The following is a 21,499-nucleotide window of genomic DNA, read 5'->3' on the forward strand; positions in this document are numbered from 1 at the left end:
AAACCTTGCACTTTAAATAATCTATGTTAACTTAGTAAAAAGTCTCTTTCACCTTTGAAACTGGCGATAGGAAAATGGAAAAATAAAATTACGTATCGACCAAAAGCTGAAAGTCATTTAATTTGGTGTGCATGTGCTATAAAGGAATGTCCGTCTTGTCTTATCCAGTGATTGCTGAAAAGACCTCAGAAGTTTCCCTTGAACGCCTAGGGATAACGGCAATGGAGCTTCTCAAGCCCCAGGTCAATTGGGGGGGGGGGTCCATTCTCCGTTTCAGTTCAAACCAATTGCCATACTCTTTACCTGCTTTTGTTAAAGCAGGCCCTCCTTCAAAACTTCCCTTGGCCGCCGAGGGATAATGGCAGTGGAGCTTCTCAAGCCCTGGGTCAAATGGGGGCCCATTCTCCGTTTTCAGTTCAAACCAATTGCCATACTCTTTACCTGCTATATGTAAAGTAGGCCCTCCTTCAAAATTTTGGTGTTCCCTAGTTTGATTAGTACAAGTCCTTTCTCCAGCATCGTTTATATTTATGACAGCGAAAAATTGATGAACAGATTAACGAGACAGCCACAAAAGTTTTACTTAAAAAGAATAGAAGATATGTCCATAAAGACAGCTTAGACAAAAAAAGAAAAACTAACTGGGTCTTATGCCAGCACTGACTGAGTTAGCAGCTGCATCGCATGGACCCCTCGCATCCTCTAGATACAATCTCCCGTCCGAGAACAACTCCTCCCATAATAACTCCGAGAAGTGGGAAAAAAAAACTCATCACATGTGCCAGAGAACATGGAGCAAACTATGCATAGGATGATATTGCGTTGCAGAAGGATTTCGAATTCGTTTCGCTCAAGTCTGTGGAGCAGGTGCTGCAGCCTTCAGCAGAGGCTGCAAAGCCTTGACAACGATGCTCATATTGGGCCGAAACTCCGCTTCATATTGCACACACAAGGCAGCAACAGCTGCCAACTGCATCATCCAGAAAGTGAAGCGAACAAATGAGATTTCTCAGCAGCTACAACTATGACCATGCATACATGCCCATCACAGTGCACGTGCAAATCCTGCGAAAAACAAGAATACATGGGCGAACATACAAGGAAGAGAGAAGTAGGAATAATACCTTGGCAAGTCCCTTTGGAGGATAATCTCCACTAAGCCTTGGATCTACACACTGTTTAACTTTGTCTTCGCTCAATCTTGGAGTTGCCTAAATCATAGAGAATTCACGCGACAAATTTAGTTGAACTCAGAAAGGAAATGCCCGTCAACGGTGTGGATATAAGAGAAACCAAATGCTCACCCAGGTAACAAGACTCTGCTGTCCACGAGGCATGGTATGATCCACAGGTTTCCTCCCAGTTAAAAGCTCTAGAAGAACAACTCCAAAGCTATACACGTCACTTTTCTGTGTCAATTGTCCAGTCATTGCATACCTGACAAGTATACGACTAGAATCAGCTACAGCATTCCAGAAAAAGGAAAAAGATCATTGGTTAAGAACCTACACACTTTAAGGCACTATTAAAAATGCTGCACTGTGCATGGGGCTGAGGCACGCAGCAAGCGTATGTCAAGGGGTGATATAAAGTTTGGTAGAAGTTGCTTAGGTAGACCTTGATCTTTATTTAGGGCCTTGGTTATCTCCTCAAAACAATTGACATATTACACTGTCAAATGAAACAGAAGAATTTATTCCTATATATTATCATTCGAAGTTGGGTGATCCTATATAAAAAGTGAGAATTGTTATATCTTATTTTCAAACTTTAAACGGCCAAATAAAAACTCATCAATTGTTTCCATACAATAGAAAAGAGAGATCCAGATGCATTACTCTGGAGCGTGATAGCCGAAGGTTCCCAAAACTCTGGTGGAATGAAGACGGGCAGCCATGTCAGGTGCCTGATTTGACAGATTAAAATCTGCAATTTTGGCTTTGAAGTCTTCAAACAGAAGCACATTGCTGGACCTAATATCCCTATGGATTATAGAAGGCTGAACCTTCTCATGCAAATATTCCAATCCCCTTGCTGCATCAACAGCAATTTTCACTCGCTGCATCCAGTCTAGGACAGGGCCTGGTTGCGCACCTTGAACTCCTTTTCTTCCTGTAAGTGATCATCCGTCACTTAGAATACTTTTAGTATTTCTACAGCATAAAACAAACTGAGAGCATTAAGCAACAATAGGCAAGTAGCCTTACCATGAAGTACATCATGTAGTGATCCCATGGTTGCGAACTCATATGCAAGCACACGAAGATTCCCTTCAACACAGTAACCAAGCAACTCAACAAGATTTTCGTGCCTCAACCTTGATACCATGGAAACCTGAATGCATAAAATCCATGACAATCATGGGTGTATGGCCATAACAGATTAGTACCGGCATTCATTGTCTGAGATGGTGTTTACCATAATTCAAACTCTACAAATACCTGCGTCAGAAACTCAACATTTGACCCGGCCTCAGATGAAGCATCAAGCTTTTTGACAGACACAGCTTTTCCACTATTTAAGTTAGCATAATATACTCTTCCATAAGATCCTTCACCAATCAATGACTTTGATCCGAAATTATCAGTCTTTTCTTTTAGCTCATCCAATGACAAAGCAGGAACCTCAATAGGTGGTGCTGCCTTTTGCACTTCAGGTTTAACAGGAGCAGACGACTTTGAACTTTTTTGATGCCCTATGCCAAATTTGAGAAAAGGAAAGATTAGGAAAATAAATAGACAGAAATGATTTGCTCTACTGCCTTTGAAAGGACTACTCGCCAGAATATGTCAAGACCAAGAATCATAAACTTCCAACACGATGATCTTCATTCAGATTGAAATAAAGTATCAGCTACTGCAATTGCTCTACTATTTGACGAATAATTTATTTTCTGGGACAAGTGGCATGGCTATAGTCTACAACACCGAGGAAACAACAAAGCAAGACAATAGTCATTCCAGATATCTGTTATCTTCCTTTGCATCTTCAGGAACTATAGCCAGTCGTTAGGCATAGTAAAATAGTTTCGAGATGATAATACAGAAGCCCTTGGGATTGATTTATTCAATTCTATCACTGAAAAGCATGAAATCTTTCTGCTTAAATACTTCCGAGATTGCTGAGAGCTTACTCTGATAAAATCAGAGATAAAAATAAACTCCACATACTACAAATAAAAAAATTTCCACAGAACCCTGTGAAGTAGGCCAAAATAAATAATAGCAGGAAGAAGCTGTGTGTGCACGAGCCAGATGCACAAAATCATTTAAGTTCACGTGCTAGATATTTCAATAATTGCAACCAAAAGTGCTCAATTTGCAGATGTATGGGAAGCAGGTTCTTCAAATCAAGATGCTATTTTGAACAGTGAGGACAGTACTATGCCTTTATGGAATTGATGGGTCAAGAATTTACGGATCAGTACCAAAAATTTTGAGTTTTTGCACTTAGCTTTAAGAGGAGCAACTCTTTCATAATCATCAACAAGGGTAATTTGTTAACAAAATATGTTGAGAAACATACCATGTACAGGGTTCCTCGGGCTTTTAAGTACCTCATCATCGTTGGTAGGGTAAGATTCTTCAACTTGACAAGTACAACAAAGCCACCGCCGCATTTTCTTGCTAGAGCTCTTCTTCAAGAGAAGGTCGTCTTTAGCTCTCCGATATTCCAGGCGAACAAAGTAACCTGGAGGAGGGGCATGCGCCTGCAAGATAGATAAATCCTCATCGTACCAAGCGAAAGATGGGAACATCCCGGATTAAAAAGATAAACCCAGCGAAGCTATCCCCTTTCCGACACTATCTGATCAAGGACAAAGCTCGAAGTCCTAATGACATCGAGGATGTAAAATCCCCTCTCGAACGTCAGGATTCAGGACAGATTCCTAAGCTCGGTCATCCCGAAATCCAAGAATTACTTAAAGATCGCGCTGCAGACCAATGAACGTAGCTTCGGGGAGCAAGTCATCGGGGAGAAGCATAATTCGGAAAATCCCGCTTCCAATATGCCAAACGAGAAAACAGAAAAAACAGGACAGGAACGCAAGGAAAGAGACTCACGACTAAACCTCGGCGATGGATTTCGCGCTCCATGGAACAAGACACAATCGGAAGAGAGATGGGAAAATCGGTGTGGGGGGGTGGAATGCGGAGGGATGAAGAGAGGAAGAAGGAAGAGATCAAAATGGGGGTTGAAATGGTTGCGATTCAGAGATTGAAAAGAGAAGGAGAGAGACATTACCAATTTTGGGGTTGAATCTACCTGTGATCGCTCTGTAAATCTTGCGAGAGTCTCTGGCGGGCGAGATTGGAACGGAAGTGACAGATCAGAGGAGAAGAAGAGATTGGCGCTTTTGCTTCTGCTTCTCTTTCTCTCTCTCTCTCTCTCTCTCTTTCTCGAACTGCAATGATCCTTTTTGCTTTTTTTTTAAAATATAGCACATTCGCAATTTCTATATTTAGGGAAACTGCTGTGAACTTTCTTGGAAGTTATGAATTAGATTTTGGCACATGTAGCATGGAGAATGGGAATAGCACTCAAAACAGTACTAAATCTTTTGTATTAATACCAATCCCATCTTAAACATTTCAATTGAATCAATTTAATCTTAAATCTTTGTGCATTGGTACTAATTCGGCCTATCGAATCAATTTTGATCGGAAATCCTAAAGTCGACATTGACCTTTCTACGAGGCGTGATTGACGCCGATGCCGACAATTTTTAATAATATTTTTTAGTTTTTTTTTTTCTCATTTTGGCTTTGGTTGGCGAGGGTTGCCAGCAACCGGCCTCAACGGTCACTAGCCAGGGTCGCAGCCGACCCTCGCCGGCAAAGTCGAAGCAAAGAAAAAAAAACAATTAAAAAAATATTTTTTTCCTGAAAATGTTATTGAAAAATATCAACATTAGCACGAGTCACGTCACATAGGAAGACTAGCGTCGATGTCAGCGATTTCAGGCCAAAATTGACAAAGATGAACTGAAAAAAGGATCAGTGTAAAAAGGTTTATGACTAAATTGATCTAATTGAAATGTTTAGGATTGAATTGATAGATCGAAAAAGGATCGGTGTAAAAAGGTTTATGACTAAATTGATCTAATTGAAAAGTTTAAAATCGAATTGATACAAACATAATAGATTTAAGACTTTTATTAGCCAATTTAGGATTTATTGCTCCAAAATAAATCCGTCTATCACGAGGAAATATTCAAGGAACGTATAGCGCCACATTAGATGATGGGGGCTCACATTAATTACTCCACATTCACTTATGATTGACACGTATTTGATGATGTGGAATCAAATAAAAATTTATTTTTCTTCCACTAGTGATGAGCCGCCTCGCCTTATTTTCTATTCCCCGACCATAGGCGAGCCCGCCATGGACATTGCCATCATCGGCCATGGACAAAGCAAGACTAGTGAGTGAGCCACGCTCGTCCATGGTTGTACTTGGCATCGTTTAACCAAAATCTAGCCGGTCATGGAGCTCTTCGTCAGCCTTTAAGACCACTAGCCCTTCAACTCGGACATCATCATCTCATTGAACCATTCCCGCCCTTTCAGCATCGCTCCCGAGCTACCCCCTCCATTGTTGCTCTTCCATATCGGTCCTCCCCAATGGTCGCAAGTGGGACAACCCATCCAATAAGAGTGGGGAGTGGTCGTCGAGGGCAGATGGCTCGGACATGAGTAGCTCCCGGCGACTTGATGGCGAATAGGGCAAGAGCCGTTGGAGTTGGCGAATACTTCGGGGACCCTTGTTTCTCACACCGGGTACGCCCATGTGAGCTTAGGGAAATTGAAGTGTTACCCAACGACATGTGACCTATGCGCGCGGGATGCGGGGGTTCGGGGGGCATCGCCCCCGAAACCTCTACGGGTTTGGGCTTTTATTTAAGCCGGCCCGTATGATTGGAATTAAGAGATTTTACGTTTTTTAGCTCGTTTTTGGGGCATATATATTTTGCTCGGTTTTATCATTGTATTAGTTGAATTGGTTGTAAACCGAAAAATATAGTGAAATCTCTTTGCGGGACGTAGCCCTAATCTTGGGGTGAACCTGGGTAATCTTGTGCGTCATTCCAATTTTTCTTGATTCTCGGCGTGATCGTCTGACTCGGTTCCGATAAATCCCTTCAATTGGTATCAGAGCCTTGTGTTCGAGAGATTAGGGTTTATCAGATATGTCGGGAGGGTCACGGATTGAGACCGAAAAATTCGATGGGACGCGGTTCGATTTGTGGAAGATGAAGATGGAGGATCTACTTTGCGATCGAGATCTTTGGTCGGCAATCGAAACGGAAAGGCCTCATATCGCAAAGCCTGGTGTCGTGATAAAAGAATCGTGCAAGGAAGCGGGGAAGGATGATGAGACGTCTTCCAAAAGGGCGGATCCAAAGGAGATTGAAGACTGGGATCGGATTGATCGGAAGGCAAAGGGTTTGATTCGGCTTTGTCTCACGTACTCGATTCTGACGAACGTGATGAGCGAACCTACAGCCAAGGATTTGTGGCGTAAACTAGAGTCGCTGTATCAAAGTAAGTCGTTGGTTAATAAGCTATTTTTGAAAAAAAAACCGTATAATCTTCGGATGCATGAGGGCGACTCGTTTTTCGCACATCCGTATAGCTTTAACACGGTGATTAGTCAACTCGTATCAATCGGTGTTAAGTTTGAGGATGATGATAAAGCGATAACACCGCTTTGTTCACTGCCGAATTCATGGGATAACTTGATTGTGGTGATCGGTTGTAAGGATAAGGAATTATCATATGAAAGTGTGTGCTCTGCTTTGTAATCGAAGGAGACACGAAGAAAGGGATCGGGAAATTCCGGTAAAGAGGCATTGGCGGCTAGGGGAAGGCCAGCAGAGAAGACTCTGAATTGGAAAGGGTCCAGGTTCAAATCTCGTGGGCGATCGAAGAGTAGGGAGAGGAGGGTACAGTGTTGGAGATATGAAGAATGGGGCCATGTGAAGCGAGACCGTAAAAACAAGCCAGTTTTTAAAAAAGAAGCTGAATCATCCTTGGGTAAAAAAGAGGTCGATGCGGGAGATATGTATTTGGCTGCTGCATGTATGGCGCAGTCAAACAAAGATATCTGATTGATCGATACCGGTGCTTCATACTACATGACGCCTCATAGACACCGATTTTGTGAATATGAGCAATATAATGGTGGGGATGTCATGCTCGGAGATGATACTGCAGTTCAAATTGTCGGGCGTGGCGGGGTGAAGTCGAGGATGAGTAATGGCACCGTGAAGACTATTCCGGACGTGATGCATATACCCTTGATGAGTAGAAATCTGTTATCGGTCAATACGATGGTTGATTCGGGGGTTACTTTTAGTCGTGATAAGGATTCATGCAAGATGACTCGAGGTTCTATTGTGATTGCACGAGGAGTCCGTTACGGGACATTATACAAGCTGCTCGGGGAAATAGTGATTGTTGGTAATGGATTTGTTTCTGAAAATGCCAAGGAAGATGGACATGATATGTCCATGTTGTGGCATTAGAGGTTAGGGCACATCGGTGAAAATGGGCTATCTACCTTAGCTTCGAGTCAGATGATAGAAGGAGTTCCAAAATGCTATATGGGTTTCGGGTTCTGTGAACACTGTCTCCATGGAAAACAGAGCCGAGTTAGCTTCCAACACACCGGTACTAGAGCAGCTGAGGTTCTCGAGCCGATTCACGGCGACATTTTTGGACCTACTCCGACTCCATCTATTGGAGGATCCAGGTACTATGTATCATTCATAAATGATTTTTCGAGATATAATTGGATTTATTTTATTAAGAGTAAATCGGATGTATTCGCGAAATTTCGTGAATTTAAGGCCTTGATTGAAAATTAATTGGGCGGGAAGATCAAGGTCTTTCGTATAGATAACGGAGGTGAATTCTGTTTGGATAAGTTCAAGCAATTTTGTGTGGATAATGGTATTGCAAGACAGAAGACGACTTCATATACGCCCCAACGTAATGAGGTGGCCGAAAGGTTAAATCGGTCACTCATAGAAAAGGCGAGATGCATGCTGAGTTAGGCGGGTTTGGAACCAGAATTTTGGGCGGAAGCTCTAGCCACGGCCTGTTATTTGAAGAACCGGTCACCGACCTCATCGGTGAAGGATCGTACACCATATGAGGCAGCGTTTGGGAAGAAGCCGAATCTGTCACATGTTCGGGTGTGACGCATATGTTCATGTACCTAAGGAGAAACGGGGTAAGCTTGACAATAAGTCCGAAAAGAACATATTTATCGGATACAAGGAAGGGGTCAAGGGCTATAAGTTGTGGAATCCAGAATCAAAGACCATTGTATATAGCGGGGATGTCGTCTTTCATGAATCACAATCCTAGGTTGGCACACGTAAAGGGGATGAGCCCAAGAAAGTGGTAGTGCTTGAAGAAAGTCCTAAAGCTGAAACTATGGAGATGGTTCCACAAGGCACGCCCGTAGAATCCGATTCTAAATCGGAGTAAGGGGACTCGATTAATGAAGTCGAGGATGTAGATTCGGATGAAGACTCGGATATAGATAACATGCCGGCTCTCAAGAGATCGACGCGGGAAAGAAAGCTACCACTTCGATACTCCCTTAGTGCTTTGAGTACGTTTCATGCTTTGAGCATTACCGGAGATGATCCTAGTTCCGTAAAAGAGGCGAGATCCATGGATGATGCGAATCGGTGGGAGCTCGCAATGATAGATGAGGTGCGATCGCTTGATAAAAATGAAACATGGAGCTTGTGTAAATTGCCTAAAGATAGAAAGACAATTGGGTGTAAATGGGTGTTCAAGCGAAAGCTGAAACCGGATGGGACCGTAGAGAAGTACAAGGCTAGGCTTGTAGCCAAGGGGTACTCTCGGATCGAAGGTATTGACTATGACGAGATTTTCTCTACCGTGGCGAAGTTGACCTCGATACGCTTTGTTCTGTCTGTAGCAGCTGCATATGATCTTGAGGTAGAACAGATGGATGTAAAGACGGCTTTTCTTCATGGGGACTTGGAGGGGGAGATATATATGATGCAACCGGAAGACTTTGAAGTAAAAGGAAAAGAGAATCGGGTGTGCAAATATGGGCTGAAGCAATCACCAAGGATGTGGTACCAGAAGTTTGACACGTATATGCTCCAGCTTGATTTTGTGCGTTCAAATTCTGACCATTGTGTTTATATGAAGAGGACGGTCAATCAGTTTGTCATTCTCACGCTATATGTGGATGATATGTTGTTGATCGAGAATAGCGTGAAGATGGTGAAGTTCGTGAAGAGTTTGTTGTCTAAAAAGTTCGAAATAAAAGACTTGGAGCCCGCAAATTTTATTTTGGGCATGCAGATTAGGAGGGACCGTGAGAAACGGAAGTCGTGGCTAGGGCAGGAGAAATACATCAAAGAAATTTTGAAGAAATTCAATATGATAGATCGCAAGCCTGTTGGTACCCCTATACCTCTAGGGACCAAGTTATCTGCGGAACACCGTCCCAAAACGGATGAGAAAGGCGAGGAGATGGCCCGATTTCCATACGCGAGTGCAGTTGGTAGCTTAATGTATGTTATGGTGTGCACGCGTCCTAATATAGCCCAAGCAGTGGGAGTCTTGAGCCGATATATGTCTAACCCAAGTAGAAAACACTAGAATGCGATCAAAAGAGTTTTCGGGTATTTTCGTGGAACTTCAAATTTTTCTTTATGTTTTGAAGGTACAAGGAATGGAAACATGCTTGATATCGTAGGCCATGTAGATGCAGATTGGGGTGGAGATATTGATAGTAGACGGTTCACTAGCGGGTTTGTTTTCACATTATTTGGTGTTGCGGTGAGTTGGATGAGTAGGAGGCAAAACGTGGTAGCGCTTTCTTCTACGGAGGCTGAGTATATAGCTCTTACTCATGCTGGAAAAGAGGTCGTATGGTTACGGCGGTTGTGCTCGGAGCTCGGTTTTGAGCAAGGTGTTGTAGATGTGAGATGTGATAATCAAGGGGCTATTTATTTAGCCAAGAATCCGGCGTTTCACTCACGCACAAAGCACATTGAAATTCAATATCATTTCATCAGAGAATAAGTGGAGAAGAATGAGGTTCGACTTGTAAAGGTCGACACGGTAGAAAATAGTTCGGACTTCCTTACTAAAGCCGTTATAGGTGCAAAGTTTGAATGGTGCTCTGCTGCGATTGGATTGAAGAAGAATGATATTGGAAGGGCTCTCATTTGCGCGAAGTATCCACCAAGTGGGAGAATGTTGGAGTTGGCGAATACTTCGGGGACCCTTGTTTCTCACACCGGGTACGCCCATGCGAACTTAGGGAAACCGAAGTGTTACCCAACGACATGTGACCCCTGGGCGCGGGATGCGGAGGTTCGGGGGCAGCGCGCCCGAAACCTCTACGGGTTTAGGCTTTTATTTAAGCTGGCTCGTATGATTGGAATTAAGAGGTTTTACGTTTTTTAACCCGTTTTTGGGGCATATATATTTTGCTCGATTTTATCATTGTATTAGTTGAATTGGCTGTAAACCGAAAAATATAGTGAAATCTCTTTGCGGGAAATAGCCCTAATCTTGGGGTGAACTTGGGTAATCTCGTGCGTCATTCCAATTTTTCTTGATTCTCTGTATGATCGTCTAACTCGGTTCCAATAAAACCCTTCAAGAGCAAACCAAATTACAAAGCAAACAAGAAAAGAGTGTCCGGGATAGTTATGTGAAAATTATAATTAATTCAAGAAAGACGACAAGCTTTGATTTGAAACTCTAAAATTAAACATGCAGAAATTAGAGCACTACTAGGATGAATATCCTCCTCACGGCTCGGCATAAGAAAAGCTAAAATGGATAATATCCCGAATGAGTTCATCTTGAAATGTCACAGCAAGCTTTGCTCATCCATGGCTCCAAGGCAACTCCTCCCAGATCTAGGTAGTGACCATGGCTCGTCCATGGCCGCAAACCTCGATAGCGAGCTCGAGATTCCGGCCATCAAGGATTTCGATTTCAAACTGAAAAAGAAAACCAAAGGAACGACCAATGAAAAATCGGGAAAATACGTCGGGGACCTCTTGGATGACCGGTCGGGCGGTGCTCTGTGGATGAAGAAGGAAGAAAGAGAATCAAATTTTTACTTCTCTTATTCCACGTGAACATCTCCACATCAATCTATGACAGGACTTGACTACATAAATACGCTGATGTGACACTACGCAACCGCCGATTATTTTCTCGTCTATCACAATATCTTTCTGTTTTCCCATTGAACTTCGACTTTCAAAGGAAGAGAGCCAACTGTTAGTTCTCTATGCTTTCAGTTTCAAAGTCGCAAAAGGCATTTATGAACCGCAATGTGCAGGTTGAAAGCATAGCCAAAAGGCTTCAACAACTCTGATCCTGCTGAACATCATGTGATTATTGACACTATCATTCATTTCAAAAGCATTATGAATCTGGTCATCCACTATTCCCCCCCCCAAGCCTCTCCCCAAACACACCCAAAACCAACAATCACCACCTTTTTCTCTATTGTCAGTCACAAATCAAAAGCCAAGAATTACAACGGATTCAAGCCAGAATCACTTGCAGCCAAATAAATTTTATGAAATCTTGGCGCAAGGGCATAGGGTCAAGAAATTTTACCGAAATGGTCATAAAAGTACAATGAAGAAATCATGAAAGTTGCACTAAAGGGCACCCGCCAGCGCCCGTTAGGTCCATCGCCGTCTCCACTTGTCATAACAAGCACAGTTCTTCCAAGATGTTTCTTAACAGCACCTCAGAGACCAACACGAAGGAGAATCATATGCTGAAGAAATGACAGTAGAAAACATAGGCAAGTTCTTTATGTTCATTGCCAAAACTTAGCCCACCTGATCTTCATCCCACCTCCAGCTATGTGATGGTTGAACAAAGCTTTGGAGTTTTGAATTTGGTGAAGGGAGAAGAAAATAAAGCCGGCAGACCTCAGAGAGTAGTTTTGGAATTGCACATCTAATAATGATGAAAAGGTTCTCTTAAATGCAACAAACGCAACACTACTCTGTAAAATATTGCAGGTAAAAGAAAAAACACTTAGGAGAACTTCGAAAACAAGTTAAAAATCCAATCCTTACAGAAAAGGGGAACAAGGAAACTAAGACGTATTGGCACATCTAAACAGCTTACTAACTTGGACACACCAACTTATGTCTAGTCTGTAAAAGACTACTTACACACTCCTCAGACATATGCTCAAGAAGTTCAGACTAACTCACCAACAAAGGAATGACTTTTCTTCACTGCTTCTTGGGAACGAAGTTTTTGAAAATATTAACCCTTAATAGATAGATTTGTGAAGACCTTTGGCCAGGGATGCATGGAGAAGACCCAAAAGCTCATCGTGTTGTCACCAGTCATATGGAAGATGCAACAACCAATCGTCAGGCATGTTTACACGGACACTGGGGTTCTCTCTGCAGGAACCTCTGACGGAGTCTGCTCCACGAAACTTAACATCTTGTTCAATGCACCAACATAGGCCCTCACACTTGAAACGACAATATCCATGCCCGCCCCAGTACCACTGGTATTTAGACAATAAATGCAATACTTAAAGTTTATGCGAAGTAAATTAACATGGTTTGTAAACATATTAAACACAGGCTGTACCTGAAGGTTCTGTGTACAGTCTCCCCAGTTAAAGCATGTGTAGATGTGTGATTGTTTTCGCCACGGATCAAAACTCGGGTTGTGGCTATTGCATCAATGCCCTCTGTGACAGCGTTCATGGAGTACTCAAGAAGCGCTGCAGGTACCTGCAGCAATAATATGGTGATTGCTTCAAAGGACTACCCAACTTTTAGATAAAGTGAGAATCTTCAGCTTAATGCAGGAGAACATCTGTCAGTTCTGAAAGTCAACTCTCGAGAAAATGAATTCTAATTTTGTCCACTTTAATTGGTACTTGTAATTATTTGCAATGTTACTATGATAATAAACTAATGATTATACTATACCCTATATTTGAAAGCAACCAGATCAAAAATATGTTTTTGGTGGTAAAAGGAAGCAGCTTTCCATACCTGATTACAATGACAAGATTCTAACGTGTTCTCCTTATTCATTCCTTATTAAATTAACACCGAAAATATCCTACTTCTCAGACAATGATAGTACAAAAGTAAAATAATATTTGGTAGAGGTATTTTTTGACTGACTTTTCAATAAAATATGGGTGTCTCAGGATAAAATCGAAAATTCAAACCTTAACAATTAGATCAACAGCCTTGTATGCTGAATCCACAGGTCCAGTACCGACAGAACAAGCAATATGCTCTTTCCCATCAGCACCAATAAGTTTCACAGTTGCCGTCGACAGACCAAGAGTACCACATGTAACCTGCAAGGCATTTGAGTTTGATTTTCTCACCAGACAGATTGGAACTGAAATCACCACAGTAAAAGCTGGAAAAACTAGGCAGATATACCTGTAAATCATGAAGCTTCCATACAACCGTTGGTTGAAAAACTTCATCTGATACCAGGGCTCTTATGTCAGCATCAGCAACTCTCTAGCGCAACAAAGAAAGCAGTCACGCACTACGCCTTCCTCAGAGCCAAAAGAAGCAAGCATACAAAGCCACAACTCACAAAGAGGATAAAAAGAACTTACTATTGTCTTTCCTTATGAGAACTTTACATCACTTTTTCAACTTGCGAGTTTTAACGGCTCAACGTATGACTCTATATACTAGTACTTTATTTGTCAACTGTTCAATTGCTGCTTAATCATCTCCACAGATTCAAAAGTTCCACCATTTGTAAAAGGTGGGGGATGGTCTTTACGTTATTTTTAACTCAGTATTCATGCTACCAATGAAGTGTGTATTAAGTCTATCTGCATGCATGCTGAGACAAAAGGAGTACAAAATGGTTCGCATTCCGGAAACATTGGATAACTAAGCAGATCTGAACCAACCATCCAGTGAACTAAACATGGCAAGAAACAGAGACTTAAGCCATCCATTTTGCTCTGACCACCTTATGGATTCACAAGGAACTACCTCCACAAAAATCATTACACAAACAAGATAATCGGAAAACGTTTTAAATTAAACGTTGCAGTGATGGAAGGGATATGCAGCAGTGCTGCCCACATTCCTCTTGACCCTCTTACCCAGAGGAAAAAAGTTGCAATCATCCTTGTATGACCGTTCTGTTTTGTATTATTCCAAACAAAGTTTGAACATGTGTGTGCATATGTACACAAAGAGTGACACCATGAATATGAATAATTAATATAAATGCAAGTAACCAATTATAAAATGGTCAAATTATGGACTTATTCTAGTCTAGTAAAATCAGAAGATCAAACACACAGCGACACTATTCTTACCCACCTTTTTCTGCTCAGCTACTGCCTTAAACCGCCAGAAGATATTGTCCAGTTGTTCACCATCAATATCATAACCAAGCTGAGAGGACAGATAGAACATGAGAAAACGATCACGATAAGGAAACTCGCAACTAGGGCAAACATGAAGTAGGGAAAAAAATGCTGCTTACCTCGTGAAGTTTATTTTTCAAAGCATGGCGCCCACTGTATCAGATAGATTTGACGAAAAAGAGGATAAATTTAAGACATACTTGAATGTGTGAGAGCAAACTTCAAAACTTCAAACAACCCAAATGCACAAAGAAAGTGACACAATTCTGAGAGGGGAAAATAACAGTAACACATCAATGAACTACATGTCAACGGCACATTTTCCCACCATTCCATGAAACGTATTTATCAATTAGCACCCTTTTTCCAATTTATTCACTTATAATTCATAAAATAAGTGACAGATTAGAAACATCAAATATCAATTAACACCCTTTATCCAAGTTATACACTGACAATTCACAAAATAGATTGCCCTCACTTATCTTGCTATACGAGACGAATTTGATCTTTTCTAGTTTTGTGATCTTCTCTGAAGCATTAACTTTATCAAGTATAATAGCGCAAGGGGCTGCTAATTTCAGAAAATGTTGCCATTTACCATCCACTTTTGATAGAGCCATGCTAATTCCACCCCCATATCAGCTCCATCCACACGCTAATAAAGTAAAACCACAAAAGTACCCACACTTTGATATCGTTCATCTACTTCCTTTGTCCTCTAGCTTCTCCCTGTTCATCAATTTCATTTTGGGTATACGCATACCATAAATATCCATTGGTTATGGTTTCTGGCAGGTACTTTCCACCATTTCTTCTATTTGGACTAGAGTTTGAACTGATGATGGCCAGATTGGTGTGTGAATGGTTTTGCAGCACACTCGAACCATTTCAAGGAGATCTATGTGCAGGAGGTCATGGATTCTTGTCTAATCTGTTTCGTTCCTCTTAGATCCATGAGAAAACTTTACAGTCCCCTTCAAGAAGTGTGTTTTGCAAACCTAGATGATCTGCAAGTCCACTTTCCACACAAGAAATTACATTTATCACAATACCAACAGACGCACACTCCCTCATCACCTTTGAGATCCTTGTAACAATCATCATCACTTTGCCAACGAGTTTCTTCTGCTATCATTCATCACCAACACACAAATTCTCAACCAAGTTCCTCATCTTCCTGGACACCAAAGCTGCACCACACCAGCAGATGTGCAATTCCAGAGCCACTGACTTCGCTGGCCAACTTGGCCAGACCAACAACATTGCTGCCATACCAAGCTACGAGTGGCTAGTTGCCACTGTTGGGTTTCCATTGATTTCAATTTGTTTGACTGCAATTGATGCCCGATCTCTCACTGTCCTCCATCTGTCCCTCTCTCTGCCCGCACCTCCCTATGGTCGGCTTGCCAAAACCTCACAACCACAGTCCTAGGCCGATCAAAGGTTGACCACCTCAAACAGCCTCGATCCGAGTGGTCATGGCGGAATGCGCTTAAAGCTTGAAGCAGCAAGGGTTGGTGGTTGACGGCAGATGCACATAAGAGAGAGAGAGAGAGAGAGAGAGAGAGAGAGAGAGCAGATTTGATGGTGCAGATGTGTAGTGGCGAAGGTAAGTGACGAGTCACGTATTACAGCGGCAGTGCACGAAGACCAGTATTAGCGGCGGCATGTGGCTGAGAGGCTAGTTTGAGCAGGCTAAGTGACACAGATGGGTGCAGGACTCACAAGGATACTTTTGTCACCTAAGTTTCTGGGGTTTGTACGGAGCTAATCTGGTGGTGGAATTAGCGTGAACCTTTCTAGTAAGCAATACATTGAGAAATTTTGCACTATGTACTTACATTTGATAAGTTAAAGCAAACCAGAACCTTTGCAAAGGAATTGACACAATTACCACAAAAAGCCCTCACCTCAATTTTCCAAGGACAATGCCCGCCTCATTGGATCGCTCGAGTCCAATATCTTCAGGAGATATAATTTCATATGTACTTGGGTGTTTCAGCATTCCGTCCTATAAGGGGGAAAAGAAGAACACTGTTAGAGGCAATATCATAGTTGTCAAGGATTTTTCCTCAAATATATTTAGATGTCAATTAGAATGAGAAATCAATATACGAACTAAAATCCCAAGAAATTAGTTTGATTACTGGAGTTGCTTAAGTTTTGCACTTATATTTTGAGCAGCGACCAACAAAATGGACGCATTTGGCAATCTTCCTTGCTGTAAAGTTTTCTGAAAATTGAAACAAGTCCTCTGTAAACTAGGAGACAAACAAAATGATATTCTCAATATTTTCCAATAGGAACAAGAAGAAAACTGAAGGCCTGTTTGGTTCTTGAAAAATCTAAAGAGGTTACAGTTTCGAAGATTCTTACCATGGCTCAATTAATTTCTTCAAAAGTGGTGTTCATTATGCAAACGCTTAGTGCTACTCTTGTTCTATTCCTTCCTATATTGACTAATCCTCTTTTATCTATTATATATGTTTAGATTGTGCACTGCGCCTCCAAGCATATCCACCATTCATAACCCACATCAACAACCACCAGCCGTCAGTCTCTACAAAACCTAGGATAAATATCCTTAAAATGCCACCAAAGCTTAAATCATCTCCTTCAAGTTTAGTTGCTAAAGAAAACATCATCTGGAACAGAGATCAAAAGCTAGAAGAATAGCATTTAGTGCTCCAAGAATCAATGTCTTAAGAGGTAAAAAAAATCATATATTTAAACTCCACATCCAGCAGTGAACTAGGCAAAGAAGTAAAAGAAAAAAGAAAAATTGGCAGGGCAATGTTAGAAGACCATAATATATCAGTTTAAGCTCCTTAGTTTTGACAGGGACCACAATTCAAATGATGGCAAAAGTTTCCAAGCCACATGATAAGAAACCAATAAGGAGATTTATCTCACCAAAGAAATGGGACACTAACAGTTAGGCATCTAAAATAAACTGCTGAAGAAATTATTCAAGAAAAGGAAGCAAATAGGTGAGAAGAAGCCACAAAGTCAAAGTTCACAGCCACTGACCTGATGGATGCCACTTTCATGAGCAAAGGCATTAGCTCCAACAATAGCTTTATGAGGTTGTACATGCAAGCCCGAGTACTCTTCTACCTATAAAATTGTTAAACAGATATTAGCAGTACAGTTGATTAAGGTAAGAGAAATATGAAGTCAAATTTATATACCATTATGCTAGTCATGACAATATGATGAGTATTGATTCCTGTGTAAAGACCTCCCATTACGTGCTGCCCTCTGCATTTTAAGGCCATTACCACCTATAAAAAAAATTTATTAGGAAAGACAAAAGGTAAGGAAGATTAGCAAAACAAGAACAGAAAATGACTCCAAACGATTTTCAACCAAACTGCAAAAGGAAACAAACAGGAAGATGTTGAATCTAAATATTCATAAGTACAAGCACCAATGACATCCATAGAAATTATTAGCTGTTGCAACTGAATATTCATAAGTACAAGCACCAATTACATGCATAGAACTCATTATGCTGTTTCTCTCCAGCTTATATAGTCCTCACTATGATACATATACTCAAGTCTTATCTTGAGAGATCTAACCACACCCTTGTAGGTTAGGGCCATCCATACGGCTTACCCTAAATCCCGTCATTGAGCTCTATCTCTCGCCAGAGCTTCTGACCGGCGCTTCTATGTATCCAGATCACATCAAACAAGCTTTTCTCATCTTACAGTCTAAGAATTGATCATTACTAGCAGCGGTGCAGCGAAATGAGTTAAAACTTTACATATTCCAGCATCATTCAGTTCCCATTCAATAGTGAAAAATGCATGCTAAGAGAAAAGTATAGTTGAAAGGACACGGACCATTCAGACCTGCAAAAACTGAGAAAGAGAAAGGAAGGAGCAAAAATGAATTAACAGCACACAAGTTTTCATATCTTTCCTTTTTGTCCCTTTTGTTTCTTGGTATCCTTGCCAATATACTTCAAATGTACTGACACTATACCCAGCTTCTTCTCTATAAACATCCCTTATCAAAAAGCAGAACCTGTGATAATTTCATTGATGCTAGAAACTAAAAAGCGCCTGTTAGTTCATCTATATATGGCATATCATAAAATAACTGAAAACATTACTACAGTCCTTAAATATAAACTGATATCACAAAATTCAGGGTTGATAACATGAATAGATTTGTTTACGGTGTCATTTGAATTAGAAGCATCAATTCAAAGAGAATCTTTTGATTACGACCATCCTCCCTTCCTACATATCCATTCTCCTCATATGCACAATCACTCAGGGAAAATCAAATATCCATGCCAGAGCTGACAGTCACCTCTTCCAAAGAAGCATTTCCAGCTCTTTCACCAATGCCATTAATTGTTACTTCCACTTGTCTTGCCCCAGCACATGCGCCCTGATTTCAGAGGTCCTTAGATATAAGTTCATGGTCGCTAAAAGTTTTTCATTCAACTAGGGAGGATAAATATCCACATACCGCTATGGTGTTGGCTGTTGAAAGACCAAGATCATTTTGGCAGTGTGTGGAAATGATAACATTTTCTATTCCAGGGGTATTCGCTTTTATGTCAGCTATCAGTTTACCAAACTCTTCAGGAATAGTATAACCCACAGTGTCGGGTATGTTGAGAGTTGTGGCACCTGCCTTGATAACTTCACCCAGAACTTCATAGAGAAACTCCCTCTCCGATCTAGTTAGAAATCAAGGTTAAAAAAGTCCAAATTAAAGAACAAATAGGATTTTGTACCATTCCGAAGCTTCATACGACCCATTAGAAAATCATATTCATCCACTATAGGAGGTGCAAGCAGCAGTAATCCTGTCACTCAAAGCTAGTGACACCAACAATAGTAAATACTGAAATGCAGCTGCAAATATCCTCAGGGAAACGTATAAAACGAGCACAAGAGGGAAGAAAGAAATGATTCCCACAAGATTGGCGAAGGACTCCGAACAAAGAGGAATCTTTACGATATTAGGCCACAATTGCAAATTCAATAGATATGCACATTGGTGAGTATATGTAGCAGTGTGCGAGGAAAAAAGCACGTCATCACGCTCGAGGTGGAGTAGAAAAGCCGCTTATTTATACCCAAATGCAAGCAACCATACGTAACACCTACAAGAAGGTGGCCTACAAATTGTATGGAAAGTAAATAGACAATGATCAATCGGATGATTAACAAACTCGACTGCCACCAGGAACCAAATAATATATGACAAAGGACATGCAGGACATGCAAAGACAGGAACTTGGTAACAACCTGCCAGCATCCTCAGGGCTGAACTCGACATCATCGCAGCCCAAGCTCCGGGCGAAGGCCACCATCCTCCTGGCAATGTCGAGAACCTTTTCCTTGCTCATCTTCAGCTTATGCTCCATGTGGATCCCACTGGTGGCGATGAAGGTGTGTATCCTCGGCCGCTTGGCGTAGCGGACGGCCTCCCAAGCGGTCCTGATGTCCTTCTCGTTGCACCTGGAGAGGCCGCAAACGACGGGGACGTAGCCATGGGCGTCGACGGCGTTACCGACCTCGAGGGCGATGGCCTTGACGGCCTCGAAGTCGTCCTTGGAGGAGGTGGGGAAGCCGGCCTCGATGACGTCGACGCCGAGCTTGGCGAGCTGGCGGGCGATGTCGAGCTTCTCCTTGGAGGTCATGGTGGCGCCGGGGGACTGCTCGCCGTCGCGGAGGGTGGTGTCGAAGATGCGGACGTAGTTGGGGTCGGGGATGCGGTTGGGGATGTACGGAGGGCGGCGGGAGGGGGAGGGAGGGGGAGCGGCGGCGGAGCATCGGATGGCGGAGCAGGGTGGTTGTGGCGATGGGGGAGATTGGGAAGAGAAGCGAGGGAAGGTGGATGATGATGATGATGATGATGTTGGGGTATGGCGAGAGGAGGGGAAGAGGGAGTAGAGTCTGGGAGCGAAGGAGGAGGAGGAGGAGATGGAGATGGAAGAGAAATTAGGGTTGATGAAGGTGGAAGCCATGGCCATCGGCGATAGAGAGAGAGAGACAGAGAGACAGAGAGAGAAGAGGACTGAGTGGGGAGTGGGAGTGAAGAAGAAGGGCCAATAGAAAGCCTTTAAATTTTAAATTAGCTGTTGATAGACAGCTTTAATTGAATCACCATTTTAGGGTTGCCCTAGTGAACCATCCTTCGAGCTTGAAAAGGCGTTTAGAATTTCGTTCCCCAGTCTTGTCAAAAAGTTTAGGGTTGAAAAATCGTGAATGAAAGAATAGATTTTCACAATCTCCACACAGCATATATAGCATACTGTGTAAAATAGGATATGATAGAATTGGATTCAAATAGGGTTAAGATTGGGGGGGGTCATAGGACATGCGTATTGTTATTGGTTAGGTCTAGCCCCAACCTGGCTGCTAATGAAGGCCGCCTTTTGACTAAGATTTGCCAATGCAGGTCTCGGACTTTCTGCATTATCAATGAATTTTTTTTTTTTCAACTGCCTTTATTGCCCCCTCACTAACATTGGGCACTGGTCATCGTTTCACAGCGACAAAGGACTCTTTTTCTGCCAAATTTTCCCTTCGCTTGTTGCACCCAATTTCCATATAAGGCTTCTAGTTGCCGAGGCATCCATTATAACACTTTTGAAAATGAATTTATGTTTCGGAAATACTTTCGAAGCGTAAATTAATTTAGCAATATAACTTCTGAAGGCGTAAACCGTTTGATTACGTAACATTGCATTTCCACTTCTGAAGTAAATTCCAACCGTTATAAAAAAGAAAAAGAAAAAGTTACTTCTCTTTCGGAAGTAGAAATCTCTCAACATCAATATCTCTGTCGATTTGATCTCTTTTCATTTTCAACGCCTCTCTCTCACAACCACGCCTCCAAGTCTTGCACTCGTTTGCCGCCGCGAACCCAAAAGAGGGGCTCCGAGCTCACCAAACCCCGGCTACGGCAACACCGGGGTCGTGTCACCTTGGCGAGCCTCGCGACAAACGTATCCGGAGCGTCGATGCGATCGTCACCGAGCATTGACCGGTGGCGCGGATGGCAACACTTTTGTTTCGTAAAATCAAAA

The 21,499-nt window shown here is 42.0% G+C and overlaps 2 protein-coding genes across 7 annotated transcripts; both read right to left on the reverse strand.

Moving 5' to 3' along the window:
* Positions 1-577: 577 nt before the first annotated feature.
* LOC115739307 (PTI1-like tyrosine-protein kinase 3) lies at positions 578-4,346 on the reverse strand. 4 transcript variants are annotated; one of them, XM_030672338.2, is made up of 8 exons: positions 4,267-4,346; positions 3,526-3,709; positions 2,442-2,695; positions 2,208-2,334; positions 1,839-2,112; positions 1,305-1,437; positions 1,125-1,211; positions 578-970 (listed from the first exon to the last, which is right to left on the reverse strand). In XM_030672338.2, exons 2-8 carry the CDS (start codon positions 3,617-3,619, stop codon positions 851-853), a joined length of 1,089 nt encoding a protein of 362 aa, XP_030528198.1. In that variant the 5' UTR covers positions 3,620-3,709; positions 4,267-4,346; the 3' UTR covers positions 578-850. The 4 variants fall into 4 exon arrangements, with proteins under 4 accessions (XP_030528198.1, XP_030528197.1, XP_030528196.1 ...); XM_030672337.2 differs by having other exon boundaries at positions 4,246-4,324; XM_030672336.2 differs by lacking the exon at positions 4,267-4,346 and adding an exon at positions 4,065-4,167.
* A 7,628-nt stretch (positions 4,347-11,974) lies between these two features.
* LOC115739305 (2-isopropylmalate synthase A-like) lies at positions 11,975-20,447 on the reverse strand. Of its 3 annotated transcripts, XM_030672329.2 has the most exons (13): positions 19,713-20,447; positions 18,925-19,138; positions 18,763-18,843; positions 17,628-17,720; positions 17,467-17,553; positions 16,610-16,669; positions 16,347-16,447; positions 14,553-14,586; positions 14,387-14,461; positions 13,475-13,558; positions 13,252-13,386; positions 12,657-12,802; positions 11,975-12,570 (listed from the first exon to the last, which is right to left on the reverse strand). In XM_030672329.2, exons 1-13 carry the CDS (start codon positions 20,438-20,440, stop codon positions 12,438-12,440), a joined length of 1,971 nt encoding a protein of 656 aa, XP_030528189.1. In that variant the 5' UTR covers positions 20,441-20,447; the 3' UTR covers positions 11,975-12,437. The 3 variants fall into 3 exon arrangements, with proteins under 3 accessions (XP_030528189.1, XP_030528190.1, XP_030528191.1); XM_030672330.2 differs by lacking the exon at positions 16,610-16,669; XM_030672331.2 differs by lacking the exon at positions 14,387-14,461.
* Between the last annotated feature and the right edge of the window lie 1,052 nt (positions 20,448-21,499).

The sequence above is a fragment of the Rhodamnia argentea genome, chromosome 10, assembly GCF_020921035.1.
Source record: "Rhodamnia argentea isolate NSW1041297 chromosome 10, ASM2092103v1, whole genome shotgun sequence".
NCBI lineage: Eukaryota > Viridiplantae > Streptophyta > Magnoliopsida > Myrtales > Myrtaceae > Rhodamnia > Rhodamnia argentea.